At 41.0% G+C, this 17,356-nt stretch overlaps 1 protein-coding gene across 1 annotated transcript; it reads left to right on the forward strand.

Moving 5' to 3' along the window:
• On the forward strand, window positions 1-17,001 carry pcid2 (PCI domain containing 2). The gene is made up of 15 exons (XM_061889257.1): window positions 1-96; window positions 3,761-3,821; window positions 3,888-3,977; window positions 4,055-4,128; window positions 5,723-5,788; window positions 5,857-5,898; window positions 5,965-6,019; window positions 6,103-6,206; window positions 6,700-6,775; window positions 6,852-6,993; window positions 7,053-7,153; window positions 7,224-7,297; window positions 10,358-10,483; window positions 10,548-10,671; window positions 16,822-17,001. The coding sequence occupies exons 2-15, from the start codon at window positions 3,786-3,788 to the stop codon at window positions 16,909-16,911; spliced, it is 1,200 nt and encodes a 399-aa protein (XP_061745241.1). The 5' UTR covers window positions 1-96; window positions 3,761-3,785; the 3' UTR covers window positions 16,912-17,001.
• The last annotated feature ends 355 nt before the right edge of the window (window positions 17,002-17,356 follow it).

The raw sequence follows: 17,356 nt of genomic DNA on the forward strand, positions 1-17,356 counted from the left end.
TTTTAAACCGGAAGTATAATACGATAACCCGGATGTCGATTGTAGCGGCTGCCTGAAACCTAATTTGAATGGTTGGTTGTTGTTTTTTATATAAAGGTATGTTTCTACAAATATTAACTTTAGACACATTAACTCTACAAACATTAACTCTACAAACATTAACTCTACAAACAGAGTATTGTTGTAGTCCACTAATATCCACACGGAAGTTGCGAGACAATTTGCTCAAACTTAGCATTTGGCTGCCATTGAAATGAAGCGATTTAAACATTCAATATAATGACTGAATAGAAATCTTATTCTCTCCATGTGTGTACATGTGTGATATAATGACTTTAAATAGAAGACCTATTCTCTCCATGTGTGTACATGTGCGATATAATGACTTTAAATAGAAGAGCCATTCTCTCCATGTGTGTACATGTGCTATATTGAATGGTGTCTATTTGCTCCACTCCTTTGATTGATTGATTGAAACTTCTATGAGTAGATTGCACATTACAGTACATATTCTGTACAATTGACCACTAAATGGTAACACCTGAATAACTTGTTTAAGTCGGGGTCCACGTTAATCAATTCATGGTTTCAAGTTTTATCAGAGGGATTTCCCACAAGAAAGTGTGTGCCTCCTGCAGTCCTTCTTTAATTGTGTGCAAGTTGCAGACAACATAAAAGTACTAAGTGGTTACTAACTAGCTAACTATACGTTAAACAAAGCCAATTGTTTTGCACGGTAAGAACAGTTGTGGTTTTAATGTTCATGTTCCTTAGTTAGAATCAGCTAAGTTGTTTGAAATAGGACCATGTACTAAACTAAAGCCCAGGTGTCAAAGTCAAGGCCAGGGGGTCAGATCTGGGCCACCACGTCATTTTATTTGGCCCCTGAAAGCCTGGACATAATAAGTGCCATTAAAGTACTTTATATTTTCTTACTAAATATACAAGTTTTTTTCCATTTTGACATACGACATGTACTCCAGGCAGTCGCATATTTTTTAAGCATAAATATTAGAATGCAAAAAAATATATAATCATACATTCAAAGAATATTTTTGTTAAACCAGAAATAAATACTTTTTATACGCTTGATGTATGATTTCAAAGCCAGTTATTCATCAAATTTTTTCAATTGATTTTACAGGGACTGTATTAAATTGACTAGTTTTACAGCATTTTACTGTACATGAAAAAAACTGTGTGTTTTGACCATAAAATGCTGGCAACTGATATGCTAGTTTTTTTTTTTACTGTAAAAAAACGGTGGTACGGTTTTGCTATTCACAATAGTACAGGGTAAGATCTAGTTTTTACGATGAAATCCGGCAGCTATGTTGCCAGAATTTTACTGTAAAAATGCAGTTTTATATTTACAGTAAAAAAAAACCTATACATTTTACAGTAAAATTCTATCAACTGAGTTGCCAGTTTTATACCGCTAAAAACAGTGTAATAATTGTAATAATAATAATTATTATAATGAATTTGTAACACACTTTACATTTGTTAAAATCTCAAAGTGCTACAAAGTATAACAAAATTTAAATAAAAATCGAAAGTTAGAATATATAATAGAAACAAAAACACTAGATAAAACAGAAACATAGATAAAATGAAAATACAAGTATGAAAGCACTAGATAAAAACACATAGGCGAGCAGTGTATTTAAAAACAAGAAGGCAGAGAAATGAGATAAGAGCTGTGCTAAAAAAAGATGGATTTTTAGTCCCTTCTTAAAACAGTCGACCGACTGTGAGGTTCTAAGATGGTCGGGGAGAGCCTTCCACAGTTCGTGTGCGGTCGAGCAGAAAGCCCAGCGGCCCATAGACTGTAAGTTTGTCCTGGTGGCCTTGAGGAGCTTAGTGTTTGAGGAGCGGAGGAGCTGCGGGGAAACTAGGTCCTTGAGGTAGGAGGTTGAGGAGAAACTAGGTCCTTGAGATAGGAGGTTGAGGAGAAACTAGATCCTTGAGATAGGAGGTTGAGGAGAAACTAGGTCCTTGAGATTGGAGGTTGAGGAGAAACTAGGTCCTCCGGGTAGGAGGTTGGGGAGAAACTAAATCCTTGAGGTAGGAGGTTGAGGAGAGACTAGGTCCTTGAGGTAGGAGGTTGAGGAGAAACTAGGTCCTTGAGATAGGAGGTTGAGGAGAAAGTAGGTCCTTGAGATAGGAGGTTGAGGATAAACTAGGTCCTTGAGATTGGAGGTTGAGGAGAAACTAGGTCCTCCAGGTAGGAGGTTGGGGAGAAACTAAATCCTTGAGGTAGGAGGTTGAGGAGAAACTAGGTCCTTGAGGTAGGAGGTTGAGGAGAAACTAGGTCCTTGAGATAGGAGGTTGAGGAGAAACTAGGTCCTTGGGGTAGGAGGTTGAGGAGAAACTAGGTCCTCCAGGTAGGAGGTTGGGGAGAAACAAGGTCCTTGAGGTAGGAGTTTGAAGAGAAAGTAGGTCCTTGAGGTAGGAGGTTGAGGAGAAACTAGGTCTTTGAGGTAAGAAGTTGAGGAGAAACTAGGTCCTTGAGATAGGAGGTTGAGGAGATACTAGGTCCTTGAGATAGGAGGTTGAGGAGAAACTAGGTCCTTGAGGTAGGAGGTTCAGGAGGAATTAGGTCATTGAGGTAGGAGGTTGAGGAGAAACTAGGTCTTTGAGGTAGGAGGTTGAGGAGAAACTAGGTCTTTGAGGTAGGAGGTTGAGGAGAAACTAGGTCTTTGAGGTAGGAGGTTGAGGAGAAACTAGGTCCTTGAGGTAGGAGGTTGAGGAGAAACTAGGTCTTTGAGGTAAGAGGTTGAGGAGAAACTAGGTCCTTGAGGTAGGAGGTTGAGGAGAAACTAGGTCCTTGAGGTAGGAGGTTGAGGAGAAAGTAGGTCCTTGAGGTAGGAGGTTGAGGAGAAAGTAGGTCATTGAGGTAGGAGGTTGAGGAGAAAGTAGGTCCTTGAGGTAGGAGGTTGAGGAGAAAGTAGGTCATTGAGGTAGGAGGTTGAGGAAAAAGTAGGTCCTTGAGGTAGGAGGTTTAGGAGAAAGTAGGCCATTGAAGTAGGAGGTTGAGGAAAAAGTAGATCCTTGAGGTAGGAGGTTGAGGAGAAAGTAGGTCCTTGAGGTAGGAGGTTGAGGAAAAAGTAGGTCCTTGAGGTAGGAGGTTGAGGAAAAACTAGGTCCTTGAGGTAGGAGTTTGAGGAGAAACTAGGTCCTTGAGGTGTAGGTCCTTGAGGTAGAAGGGGGCGTTGCCATAGATGCATTGGTATGTTAGCAGGTTCATCTTGAATTGTGTCGGGGATGCAGCAAGGAGCCAGTGGTGGGATTTGAGGATGGGTGTGATATGGTCACGCTTGTGCACTCTCATCAGGATCCCTGCTGCGCTGTTTTGGATGTACTGGAGCTTTTTGATGCTCTTTTTGGGGACCCTGGCGAGAAGTGCGTTGCAGTAATCAAGCCTGGAGGAGATGAAGGCGTGGACGAGGATTGTGTTTTCCTTTCACAGTAACATGGCAAAAACGACACAAAATTTTACGGTTACATTTTTGAGACTGACCTGTCAGTTTTTTACTGTAAAATCGACACTTTTTTTTTTCATTGTACATAAAACACAAATCATGTGTAATAATATCATTCACTGTTAGAAGTGGCCCTCTGAGGCCAAACATTACTGCGATATGGCCCTCAATTAAAACCGGTTTGACACCCCTGCACTACAGTATTGATGTACACCTCAATATGCACTCTGCAATGCAAAGTTACAGTATGTACTTCACAAGTTTGTCTTGTTTAGGTTGAGCCCAGTGTCAGACGGCATCATGGCGCACATCACTATCAACCAGTATCTGCAGCAGGTGACCTCTGACCTCTGTATGTATTTATTATAACCATGTAGTTAAACAGCATTCCCACCCCTGCAGGTCTATGAAGCAATCGATAACCAGAGGGGCACACTCTGCGCCGAGCTGTTGTCTTTTAAACATCCGCACGTTGCCAACCCCCGGCTCCAGGTAAGGCCAAACCTACCTGGGTTTATCCTCCTGTTGTTGTTCAGTTCAAAATTTGCGTGCACTTCTCTGCGTTTCAGCTTGCCAATCCAGAGGACAAATGTCAGCAAGTTCTTGAGCCGCCATATGACGAGATGGTGGCCGCCCATCTCAGGTGAGCTGGTGTACTGCATCGCTGCTTTGTGTATTAGTTTGGTGACAACTGTAGTTTTTACCCATGCAACTCCAAAAGCAGCAAGCGGTAGAAAATAGATAGTTGCGCAACATAGACAATATACGATGTAAATGAAATAAATCTGGCAGATGACAGACCCATTAAAACTATCTTTTTATTGTGAAAATGCATGCTGACACGTTCTAGCCGTGTCTGCAAATTTGACAGCGACACGTGAATAGACCCAGCATCCTCAATGCAATGGAGCATCCTCGCTAGCGGCTAATGTCCCTCCAGAGTGTAGCTAAGCCACGTCCAAGCCCTCGCCTCTGCGGTGGCAAATAAACACATTTTCTCACAAAAAGATTAAGAATAGCCAAACATGCTACACGATATGCGCCAGCTCAATCTTTTGAATGTAAACAAAAGTGAGCGAATTGGTACAAATAACAGTAACTATACAAAGTCAATTATCCATATATGATCAATACTACAGTTGTTAATTAAATCAGTATTTTCTAATATCCAAAAATATATATATTTTTTCTTCTTTAAAAACTCAGGAATTAAGTCCCTGGACAAAAAAAACTAAATGATTTAAATCCAAGCCAATAATAGGAAATAGGTAGAGATGTTCGATAATATCGGACTGCTGATATTATCAGCCGATAAATGCTTTAAAATATAACGTTGGAAATGATCGGTATCGGTTTCAAAAAGTAAAATGTATGACTTTTTAAAGCGCCGCTGTACAGAGTGGTACACGGACGTAGGGGGAAGTACAGAACAGGTGCGTCTCCCAGTCATACTTGCCATTTTGTCAGGAGACTCCCCAATTTCAGTGCCCCTCCCGGTTTGGCCAGTGCTGCCCATGTAACTACTTGGTAATTGGATCAATAATCACATTTGTAGTAATGCCTAAACGTAATGTGAAGGAGCCAAACAACAGAAGAACAAGTGTTTAATACAGTTGAACATAAGAATAGATAGAACCATGGGAAACAGAAAACAACATTTATTTAGTAAGCAGATGAATAATAGTTTTGAGAAAATAATACAACCGGAAATTCCATCATGGAGACCTGGCCCCTTTAGTTTGAAACATGTGCTCTCGTTTCTGTTTGCCAAAAAAGCAACAACCCCTTTGCATTTAGAAGGACTCCGGTTTTTGTTTTTCCTGTGACAGAAAGCAACAGAAGAAAGTTTATGTATATTTCTATTTCTAAAGTTATTTATCTTACTTGTTTCATGTCACTGCCACGTATAGTTTTGTGAGCAACCCTGCAGAGTCTGTCTCATCTCTCCCACACCTGGGGACGGCGTGGCCAAGTTGGTAGAGTGGATGTGCCAGCAATCTGAGGGTTACTGGTTCAATCCCCACCTTCTATCATCCTAGTCACGTCCGTTGTGTCCTTGGGCAAGACACTTCACCCTTGCTCCTGATGGGTGCTGGTTAGCGCCTTGCATGGCAGCTCCCGCCATCAGTGTGTGAATGTGGAAATACTGTCAAAGCGCTTTGGGCTCCTTAAAAAGGGGTTGAAAAGTGCTCTACAAGCACAACCATTTAACATTGACCATTTACACCCTCTTCCAGGTGTACATATGCAGTTGCCAATCACGACTTTGTCGAAGCCTACAAGTTCCAGACCATTGTGGTCCAATATCCTTTGTGATTACCAGGCGTTGCAATGAATAGTCAACACTCACTGTCGCTCCTTGACTTCTCACATCCTTTTTGAGGGCATTTCAATCCCACAAAGAGGAGAACTGGTGAGTTGTAGCTGTGCTCGACACAAAGTGCTCTCTCACTCACATCTTCTGTCTTCTTTGTTCCAGGGCACTTCCTGTAATGTTTGCTGTCACTCTTGATCTTAGAATATTTGCGAACAGTGTAAGCTGACTTAGATCAATGCAGCATTTTTCCTCACATATTTGATTTAAGGCCACAGAAACTCTTGGTCTATGTGGTTTCAGGCAGAGCAGCAGTTGCAGCAGAAGGGCAAAGGTCAGCCAAGTGAGATGTTGGAAAAAGCAGCCGAGCAACTGATGAGCTGCTTTCGAGTTTGTGCCAGCGACAAGTCAGTACTTCTCCTGATCCTTTCTTTGTACTGTATTGTTATTGCACAGAAGCCAAAAGCAGTGAAGATGTCACCTTGTGTAAATGCAAAATAAAAAGAGAATACAACAAATACTTTTCAACTTATATTCAATTGAATAGACTGCAAAGACGAGACATTTAACGTTCGAACCCGTGTACTTTGTATTTTTTGCTCATTTGGAATTTGAGGCCTGCAACATGTTTCAAAAAAGCTGGCACAAGTGGAAAAGAAGAGTGAGAAAGTTGAGGAATGCTCATCAAAGACTTATTTGGAACATCCCACAGGTGAACAGGCTAATTGGGAACAGGTGGGTGCCATGATTGGCTATAAAAGCAGCTTCCATGAAATGCTCACTCATTGACAAACAAGGACGGGGCGAGGGTCACCACTTTGTGCCAGGCATTTGTTGACCATATTTTTGCTGCAATAAAATCTAACAATGCCATCGCTGTTTCCCATTTGTACTTTGCAGTCGGGCTGGGATCGAGGATTCCAAGAAGTGGGGAATGATGTTTCTGATCAACCAGCTGTTTAAGATCTACTTCAAGGTCTCCACCAAGTGCAAACATAGGAGTCATATTAGTTTTGTAGAAAGATTTGAAGGCATGTTGTTGTCCTCATTAGATCAATAAGCTGCATCTGTGCAAGCCGCTCATCAGAGCCATCGACAGCTCCAACCTGAAGAATGACTACAGCCCCGCTCAGAAGGTCACATACAAATACTACGTAGGCCGCAAGGCCATGTTTGACAGCGACTTCAAACCAGGTAGTGCAAAAAAAGTCTCCTGTTTGAACATGAAAAGCCACCATGTCTGTGCCCCACAGCGGAGGAGTTTTTGTCCTTTTCCTTTCGACATTGCCATCGCAGCAGTCAGAAGAACAAGAGAATGATCCTCATTTACCTGCTGCCTGTCAAGATGCTGCTGGTCAGACCACCTTCCCCTTGAAGCACTTTGACCTGTCAGAACCTACTGGCTGACCTTTGCTCCCTTTCAGGGCCACATGCCTACGCTGCAGCTGCTGGAGAAGTATGACCTTCTGCAGTTTGCAGATGTGACCAAAGCTGTCAGGTCAGTTTGTTTGTCTCGGACATGCTTTACAAGTAGGAAGTAAACAAACAAAGAGTCCTAATTAGTCAGCTAACGTATGCAATAAGATCTTGTGGCATTTCTTATTCATTTGTTTTGTCAACATTGTGAAGGACAAGTTGTATAAAATGGATTATTAATCTACTTAAAGTTAAAGTACCAATGATTGTCACACACACACTAGGTGTGGCGAAATTTGTCCTCTGCTTTTGACCCATTCCCTTGTTCACCCCCTGGGAGGTGAGGGGAGAAGTGGGCAGCAGCGGTGCCGCGCCCGGGGATCATTTGTGGTGATTTCACCTGTTCATTTACTGTTAATATCTGATTATGTTCTGTTTTAACATGTTCTATCTACACTTCTTTTAAAATGTAATAATCACTTCTTCTTCTCTTCTTTGATACTTACCATTAGTTTTGGATGATACCACACATTTAGGTATCGATCTGATACCAAGTAGTTACAGGATCATACATTGGTCATATTCAAAGTCCTCGTGTGTCCAGGGACGTATTTACTGACTTTATAAACATAATATACCTTTTTTAAATAAGGAAAAAAGATATAAAATACATCAATGTAATTATTGTAATATCGACTCGATACGCTCTTGTACTTGGTATCATTACAGTGGATGTCAGTTGTAGATCCACCCTTGGTGTTTGTTTACATTGCGACGCCTGTGAGTTATTGTATCTTCCTACGGTGTGTAGTGAAGCATGTTTAGCTATTCCTCGACCTGCAGTGATATTGTTACGTGGAAGAAACTCACTTTATTTGTCGCCATGTAGGCCAGGATTAAGGATTTAGAAGTAGTTAACACACTGTGGATGGATGTTAGCTGCAGTCTGCAGAGCTGTTGCAGTGTTATAACTTCACCTTTAACGTTAGTTTTTACACCAAAATGCGTCCATTATCCCTTTTCTTTTTCCACACTCTGTCAGCTTGTAAGTACTCTGTGAGTGTGCGCTGCTGAACACGCTCTTAAAACCAGCGATGTCACAATAATGACAAATGCGCGCCGTCATGCCTGTTAATAAAAATTAAAAAAAGGGGGAAACCGGTACATTTCAGAGGCGCTATAGTACCGATTATGACTCATTAGTATCGCGGTACTTTAATATTACCCATATAGGATACAACCTTAATACATACATGTATATTTACTTACGCACAAATACAAATACACAAACATATACATACATACATACATATGCACATATAGATACATACATGTGTACATATACATACATACACACACATATATACAAACATGTATACAACTAATACACGTATATATACATATGTATACATAGATACATACCCACCTACACTTATGTACATATAAAAGCATACACATATAAACATATATATATATGTACAGTGGGGCAAACAAGTATTTAGTCAGCCAGCGATTGTGCAAGTTCTCCCACTTCAAATGATGACAGAGGTCTGTCATTTTCATCATAGGTACACTTCAACTGGGAGAGACAGAATGTGAAAAAAAAATCCAGGAATTCACATTGTAGGAATTTTAAAGAATTTATTTGTAAATGATGGTGGAAAATAAGTATTTGGTCAACCATTCAAAGCTCTCACTGATGGAAGGAGGTTTTGGCTCCAAATCTCAGGATACATGGCCCCATTCATTCTTTCCTTAACACGGATCAATCGTCCTGTCCCCTTAGCAGAAAAACAGCCCCAAAGCATGATGTTTCCACCCCCATGCTTCATAGTAGATATGGTGTTCTTGGGATGCAACTCAGTATTCTTCTTCCTCCAAACACGACAAGTTCAGTTTATACCAAAATGTTCTGTTTTGGTTTCATCTGACCACATGACATTCTCCCAATCCTCTGCTGTATCATCCATGTATCCTTTTTGGTATAAACTCAACTTGTCGTGTTTGTAAGAAGAAGAGTACTGAGTTGCATCCCAAGAACACCATACCTACTGTGAAGCATGGGGGTGGAAACATCATGCTTTGGGGCTGTTTTTCTGCTAAGGGGACAGGACGATTGATCCGTGTTAAGGAAAGAATGAATGGGGCCATGTATCCTGAGATTTTGAGCCAAAACCTCCTTCCATCAGTGAGAGATTTGAATGCTTGACCAAATACTTATTTTCCACCAAAATTTGCAAAATAATTCTTTAAAATTCCTGGATTTTTTCCCACATTCTGTCTCACAGTTGAAGTGTACCTATAATGAAAATGACAGACCTCTGTCATCATTTGAAGTGGGAGAACTTGCACAATCGCTGGCTGACTAAATACTTTGTTGCCCCACTGTATATATGTAAATACATGCACACATATACATATAAATCTACATACATATATACATACACATATATAAGCCATTTACATATACATACATATATACACATGCATATATACACATACATACACATAGTTACACATATACATACATATTTGTATACACATTCATACTGTGTATACATGCATATATACATATTACATACACACACTCATATATATATATATTTGTGTGTATATATATATATATATATATACATATATATATATATATATATACACACACACAGTTCTCGGTTCAGTAGAAGTAAACATTGATTGATTGATTGATTGATTCAGTTCAATATTTTGGTTCAATTTTTTTCTTTGAACTTAAAAGCACAGTTATTAAATTTAATTAATTTAAATTCAATTAACTGTATCTGGGGAAGCTTTATACATTCCCAATTTTCTCCTGTGCATACTTACCATACAAAACAAAAACAGTAGCTTGTAAAAAATAATAATAATGAAATGAAATAAAAGTGTGTGATAAATCAGCCACCTTGTGTGGTGCATAAGAGCGAGACAGTGGGTGCAACACGGATGGGCCCACAGCAGTGGCCAAAGGACTCCTCTTTCCTTTTGTCACTCATCATTTCAACATGTGTATCTACGTGACAATCACTCCTGTTCTGGCAGACCAACTGTCATCTCATTTAGTTCATCACAAGCTCTTTGTGGCGAGACAGTTGTGACACACCTCTTCACGTTGTGCATGTGACAGTGAGGGGAACCTGCTGCTGCTCAACGAGGCTCTGTCCAAACACGAGACCTTCTTCATCCGCTGCGGCATTTTCCTCATCCTGGAGAAGCTGAAGATCATCACATACAGGAACCTCTTCAAGAAAGTGTGAGCTTTCCTCGCTTCAAGGTGTTCTGAAAGCAACCTTTGACCTCCTTCTGTCCGTGTGCAGGTATCTGCTGCTGAGGACCCACCAGCTGCCTCTGCACACCTTCCTGGTGGCTCTGGAGATGATGAAGGTGCAGGATGTGGACATCGATGAGGTGCAGTGTATCCTGGCTAACCTCATCTACATGGTGAATCCACACACCACAAATATTCAAGGAGGTTACAAACACAAACATGAGACCACCCCAAATATAATGATCTTTTTTCAAGACAACATTATAAAAATGTAAGACAGAATTGACCTTTTTTAAACCTTGATTCCAACATCAGTTTCATCATATTCCCTTTACTTACAGTACGGTACAGGCCAAAAGTCTGGACACACTTTCTCCTCAGTCAATGTCTTTTCTTTATTTCCATGACTGTTGTCACATCCAAACTATGAATGAACACATGAGGAGTTATGTACTTAATTGATTAACGTGGACCCCGACTTCAACAAGTTGAAAAACTTATTGGGGTGTTACCATTTAGTGGTCAATTGTACGGAATATGTACTGTACTGTGCAATTTGGCTCAATGGGGAAACATGTTTTGGGCTGTACTCCAGTTACAAATGGAAACTACGTTCTAAGAGTCCAGCCCACAGGCTTCCTTTATTTATTTGGGAGGTCCCTGGTTACATCACTGAGGCTGCACCTGAAGGAAGGGGGTAATCTTGACAGCTCCAATTAGACACAATATATGATTATACAAATATGCAAATGTGCTGACAGTCGTGATATCGCCTTGTCTCTGCTCTGTCTGCGTCACAGTACTCGAGGTTCGGATTCTGGAAACAACCACTGGTACCAAACTGGCTTGCAATCTTTTGGATTGCCAGCTTTGCACAAACAAAGAAAAATACCACTTCAGCACAATTGATAATAACTATAGCAACAGCCCTCAAGCATAAGAGTTGTGTGATAATATATACATAATAATTCCAACAATCAATCAACAAAAAAAGTTGAAATAACTGAAAACATGCTTTATATTCTAGTTTCTTCAAAATAGCCCCTCGTTGCTCTGATGACTGCTTTATAAACTCTTGGCATTCTCTTCAAGAGCTTCAAGAGGTAGTCACCTGAAATACTTTTCACTTCACAAGTGTGCTTGAATATAAAACATGTTTTCAGTTATTTTTTTGTTCAGTAAGTACATAACGTCACATGTGTTCATTCATAGTTTTATAGTACTGACCTCGTCACGTCCGTTATGTCCTGAGCAAGACACTTCACCCTTGCTCCTGATGGGTGCTGGTTAGCGCCTTGCATGGCAGCTCCCTCCATCAGTGTGTGAATGTGTGTGTGAATGTGGAAGTAGTGTCAAAGCACTTTGAGTACCTGGAAGGTAGAAAAGCGCTATACAAGTACAACCCATTTATTATTTATTGAATGGGGAGAAGTTGTGTCCAAACTGATGGTCTGTATTGTATATATTTACTCTGTTTTAGCTGCTGCTACTTTTTGACACATTATCATAAATACAGCAGCATGATTCCTCCTAAACATAAAATCATGCATAAAATGAGGAACCAATTGGGCTACTTTTGTGATTTAATAATTGATAAAACTATAATATTCCAAAAAGCAAATGCTGTCATCTGGGTTCTATTCTGTATGTAAGTAATTGTTATATTGGACTATTTTTACCAGCCCAGAAGCTTCTTCTCACAGCACAGAAGCAATGACCACTCGCTTTCTTGTCCAATAACACTTGTGTAGTAAAACATTTGCACAGCTGATCCACTAAGCTTGTGTGCAGAGGATTGCATGTCTTAAATGAGCATTATGGGGAGTGCAATCCTTTTAGCGCACAGCTGGGCACATATTTGGACTCGGGGGCCACGTTGAGAGGAAAAAACCTGTCCGGGGGTCTACTGTGTATGTGTGTACAAATGATATTCTGTATACACATTTAGCTGTACAGTATGTGTGTTTGGTTCCTTTTTTTCAGGAACACTAACACCAAAAGTCACAATGTCCCATAGAGTTCTAAAAAAGTTATGACAGACCACCTGAAAAATGACAAAAGGAATTTGACAGTTTTTTACTAAATGGAACTTCGAAAATGTACATGAAAATAAAGAGAGTGGGATTTACAGTATTAACTATGAACAATAAAAGACTGAATATTAATAACATATGAACATCAGATCAGCTCCTTCATAGTTGTGTAGCTTTTACAATCAAGCAAAACACAACCAAAATGTAACAAACAGCAAAATATGAATGCAAAGTGCAATAAACACACTGCATAAATACACACTTGGTTGAAAAAATGTGTTTCTGACACGTGTTTGGAACTAGCTGCTCTGTAAACTAGCCCCGCCCACTTTGCTTCTTCCTGCGACCTAGATGACCTTAATAACTCCTCTAGAACACCCCAGAGTGCAGACTTACGCTCATGTAGAATCATCATAATGACAAATGCACTTTTCTTGTTAAAGGTCTTATAAAAATGATGTAGAAGGTCCGGCGGGCGGGATTGAAAATGTTAACAGGCCGCATGTGGGTCTGCTTTAGTGTGTTGGTCCTCATGTCCATGCTGATTATTACAATGTCCACAATAATGGGAGGAGATGCAAACATGCTAACAGGCCGCATGTGGGTCTGCTCTGGTGTGTTGGTCCTCATGTCCATGCTGATTATTACAATGTCCACAATAATGGGAGGAGATGCAAACATGCTAACAGGCCGCATGTGGGTCTGCTCTGGTGTGTTGGTCCTCATGTCCATGCTGATTATTACAATGTCCACAATAATGGGTGGAGATGCAAACATGCTAACAGGCCGCATGTGGGTCTGCTCTGGTGTGTTGGTCCTCATGTCCATGCTGATTATTACAATGTCCACAATAATGGGAGGAGATGCAAACATGTTAACAGGCCGCATGTGGGTCTGCTCTGGTGTGTTGGTCCTCATGTCCATGCTGATTATTACAATGTCCACAATAATGGGAGGAGATGCAAACATGCTAACAGGCCGCATGTGGGTCTGCTCTGGTGTGTTGGTCCTCATGTCCATGCCGATTATTACAATGTCCACAATAATGGGAGGAGATGCAAACATGCTAACAGGCTGCATGTGGGTCTGCTCTGGTGTGTTGGTCCTCATGTCCATGCTGATTATTACAATGTCCACAATAATGGGAGGAGATGCAAACATGTTAACAGGCCGCATGTGGGTCTGCTCTGGTGTGTTGGTCCTCATGTCCATGCCGATTATTACAATGTCCACAATAATGGGAGGAGATGCAAACATGCTAACAGGCCGCATGTGGGTCTGCTCTGGTGTGTTGGTCCTCATGTCCATGCTGATTATTACAATGTCCACAATAATGGGAGGAGATGCAAACATGCTAACAGGCCGCATGTGGGTCTGCTCTAGTGTGTTGGTCCTCATGTCCATGCTGATTATTACAATGTCCACAATAATGGGTGGAGATGCAAACATGCTAACAGGCCGCATGTGGGTCTGCTCTGGTGTGTTGGTCCTCATGTCCATGCTGATTATTACAATGTCCACAATAATGGGAGGAGATGCAAACATGCTAACAGGCCGCATGTGGGTCTGCTCTAGTGTGTTGGTCCTCATGTCCATGCTGATTATTACAATGTCCACAATAATGGGAGGAGATGCAAACATGCTAACAGGCTGCATGTGGGTCTGCTCTGGTGTGTTGGTCCTCATGTCCATGCTGATTATTACAATGTCCACAATAATGGGAGGAGATGCAAACATGCTAACAGGCCGCATGTGGGTCTGCTCTAGTGTGTTGGTCCTCATGTCCATGCTGATTATTACAATGTCCACAATAATGGGTGGAGATGCAAACATGCTAACAGGCCGCATGTGGGTCTGCTCTGGTGTGCTGGTCCTCATGTCCATGCTGATTATTACAATGTCCACAATAATGGGAGGAGATGCAAACATGCTAACAGGCCGCATGTGGGTCTGCTCTGGTGTGTTGGTCCTCATGTCCATGCTGATTATTACAATGTCCACAATAATGGGTGGAGATGCAAACATGCTAACAGGCCGCATGTGGGTCTGCTCTGGTGTGCTGGTCCTCATGTCCATGCTGATTATTACAATGTCCACAATAATGGGAGGAGATGCAAACATGCTAACAGGCTGCATGTGGGTCTGCTCTGGTGTGCTGGTCCTCATGTCCATGCTGATTATTACAATGTCCACAATAACGGGAGGAGATGCAAACATGCTAACAGGCTGCATGTGGGTCTGCTCTGGTGTGCTGGTCCTCATGTCCATGCTGATTATTACAATGTCCACAATAACGGGAGGAGATGCAAACATGCTAACAGGCTGCATGTGGGTCTGCTCTGGTGTGTTGGTCCTCATGTCCATGCTGATTATTACAATGTCCACAATAATGGGTGGAGATGCAAACATGCTAACAGGCCGCATGTGGGTCTGCTCTGGTGTGTTGGTCCTCATGTCCATGCTGATTATTACAATGTCCACAATAATGGGTGGAGATGCAAACATGCTAACAGGCCGCATGTGGGTCTGCTCTGGTGTGTTGGTCCTCATGTCCATGCTGATTATTACAATGTCCACAATAATGGGAGGAGATGCAAACATGCTAACAGGCCGCATGTGGGTCTGCTCTGGTGTGTTGGTCCTCATGTCCATGCTGATTATTACAATGTCCACAATAATGGGTGGAGATGCAAACATGCTAACAGGCCGCATGTGGGTCTGCTCTGGTGTGTTGGTCCTCATGTCCATGCTGATTATTACAATGTCCACAATAATGGGTGGAGATGCAAACATGCTAACAGGCCGCATGTGGGTCTGCTCTGGTGTGTTGGTCCTCATGTCCATGCTGATTATTACAATGTCCACAATAATGGGAGGAGATGCAAACATGCTAACAGGCCGCATGTGGGTCTGCTCTGGTGTGTTGGTCCTCATGTCCATGCTGATTATTACAATGTCCACAATAATGGGTGGAGATGCAAACATGCTAACAGGCTGCATGTGGGTCTGCTCTGGTGTGCTGGTCCTCATGTCCATGCTGATTATTACAATGTCCACAATAATGGGAGGAGATGCAAACATAATCATTTAGCACAGCGGTCCCCAACCTTTTTGTAGCTGCCGGTCAACGCTTGATCACTTTTTTTTTTATTAATTTTTTTTTTTGTCATGGAAAAGTGAAGTTTTTTGGGTTGGTGCACTATCTTGTGTTTATTATGTTGATTTAATAAAAAAATAAATAAAAAAACATTTACAAAAAAATTCAAATGAATAAAACTGCGGCCCGGTTGGGGAGCACAGATTTAGCACACAGAATGTGATTTATCAAGACAAAAGCTGCAATGTGTAGCACGTCTGGAGTGTGCGCACACATTGGCAGCTACACACACACAACTTCTTTGGACTGTCCTAAATAAAAAGATAATAGACATTTTGTCTATTCAGCAACGTCCTTCTCTTACTTCATAGCTGCTGGACGAAAAATTCTGTGGATTTTTTCACTGCTTACTGTTTATTTATTTTTTAATGGTGTTAGTTTTTTCATAAAGGAAACATGAACATATCTTCTATCTTGAAAAAAACCTTGCAAATGCATTGTCTTGCGTCTTTCATTCCAGCGCATGCTAGCAAGTTAGTGTCTTCAATCTGGTAAAAAAGTGGGTTCCTTCTTTTTAAACGCCCAGCAAGAATTGTAGATGTTTCTTTTGCTACTCTATGTAAAAAACTGCACTGCATTGTGGGATGAAGAAGTGTCTGTCTATCTATGAATGTGGAGGGAAATGAGTGTCTCCATGGTGAAATTCTCATTTATGTCATTTATGGCGGTCTGCACTATTTTTACACTTGTTATCAAATATCAACACGCTGACTAAAGGTATACGTAAATATCTTAGATTGGGTCGAATGCAGGAAACACAAGAACAGAATTCAGGGCTAATATTGGTGTCCTTTTGGAGCTTTTTATGTTGTTTGTGTTCCCTTCCATGGCACACTGCGGCATGCAGGTTAGCATCACAAGTGTTGTCTCTGCAGTGTAGTTGTTTGTCTGTCCACTGGAGTGTCTTGGATCAATATTTCTATGGAATTGAAGAGCAATATAAAAATATATATTTTTTAAAAAAGCCCATATATGTCAAGAATGTTGCCACCCCCATTGCAGTACCTTCAATGACCTGTTGGGGTTGTTGAATACCGTTGCTCACTTATTTTGAGCCAAGCGTTTTGGTTGAGGGTAAACTTCCTGTCTCCTGTTTGTGTCGACAACGCTGACTCATTCTCTGCTGCTTCCAGGGTCACATCAAAGGTTACATCTCCCACCAGCACCAGAAACTTGTGGTCAGCAAACAGAATCCTTTTCCTTCGCTAGCGTCAATCTCCTAGACTTGACTCTCGGACTGTCATGCTCCGCAAACTTTTTTTACACTTCATTTTTCACTGTGAGACATCAAATAAAAAGTATGTGCTGTTGGACCTCTTCATTGTCATTTACTATGATTAAAGAATTCTAATTGCAAAAATAGTTTAAAAAAAAAAAAAAAAGCTAAAACAATGTCTGCAGTTTAAAGTTCACTCAGAACTTTGACCCGTTTCTTCACAAGCATGAAATATTTGCTCAAAGGGTTCATGATGTCTTCTGTAATCAGACCATATTTTGGTATATTAGATGGAACCCATCTTATACACCAAAAGTATGGTCTGATTACAAGAACATTGAAAAAACATGAAATGTTGTTTGGATCAAATTTGACCTGTTTTGACGTTCAACCACAGTCAAAGTAACATTTGTAGAGTGGTGTGCCAGCTAGACCTGCTGGCCTAACATGAC

The sequence above is a fragment of the Nerophis ophidion genome, linkage group LG27 (assembly GCF_033978795.1).
Source record: "Nerophis ophidion isolate RoL-2023_Sa linkage group LG27, RoL_Noph_v1.0, whole genome shotgun sequence".
Lineage (NCBI taxonomy): Eukaryota > Metazoa > Chordata > Actinopteri > Syngnathiformes > Syngnathidae > Nerophis > Nerophis ophidion.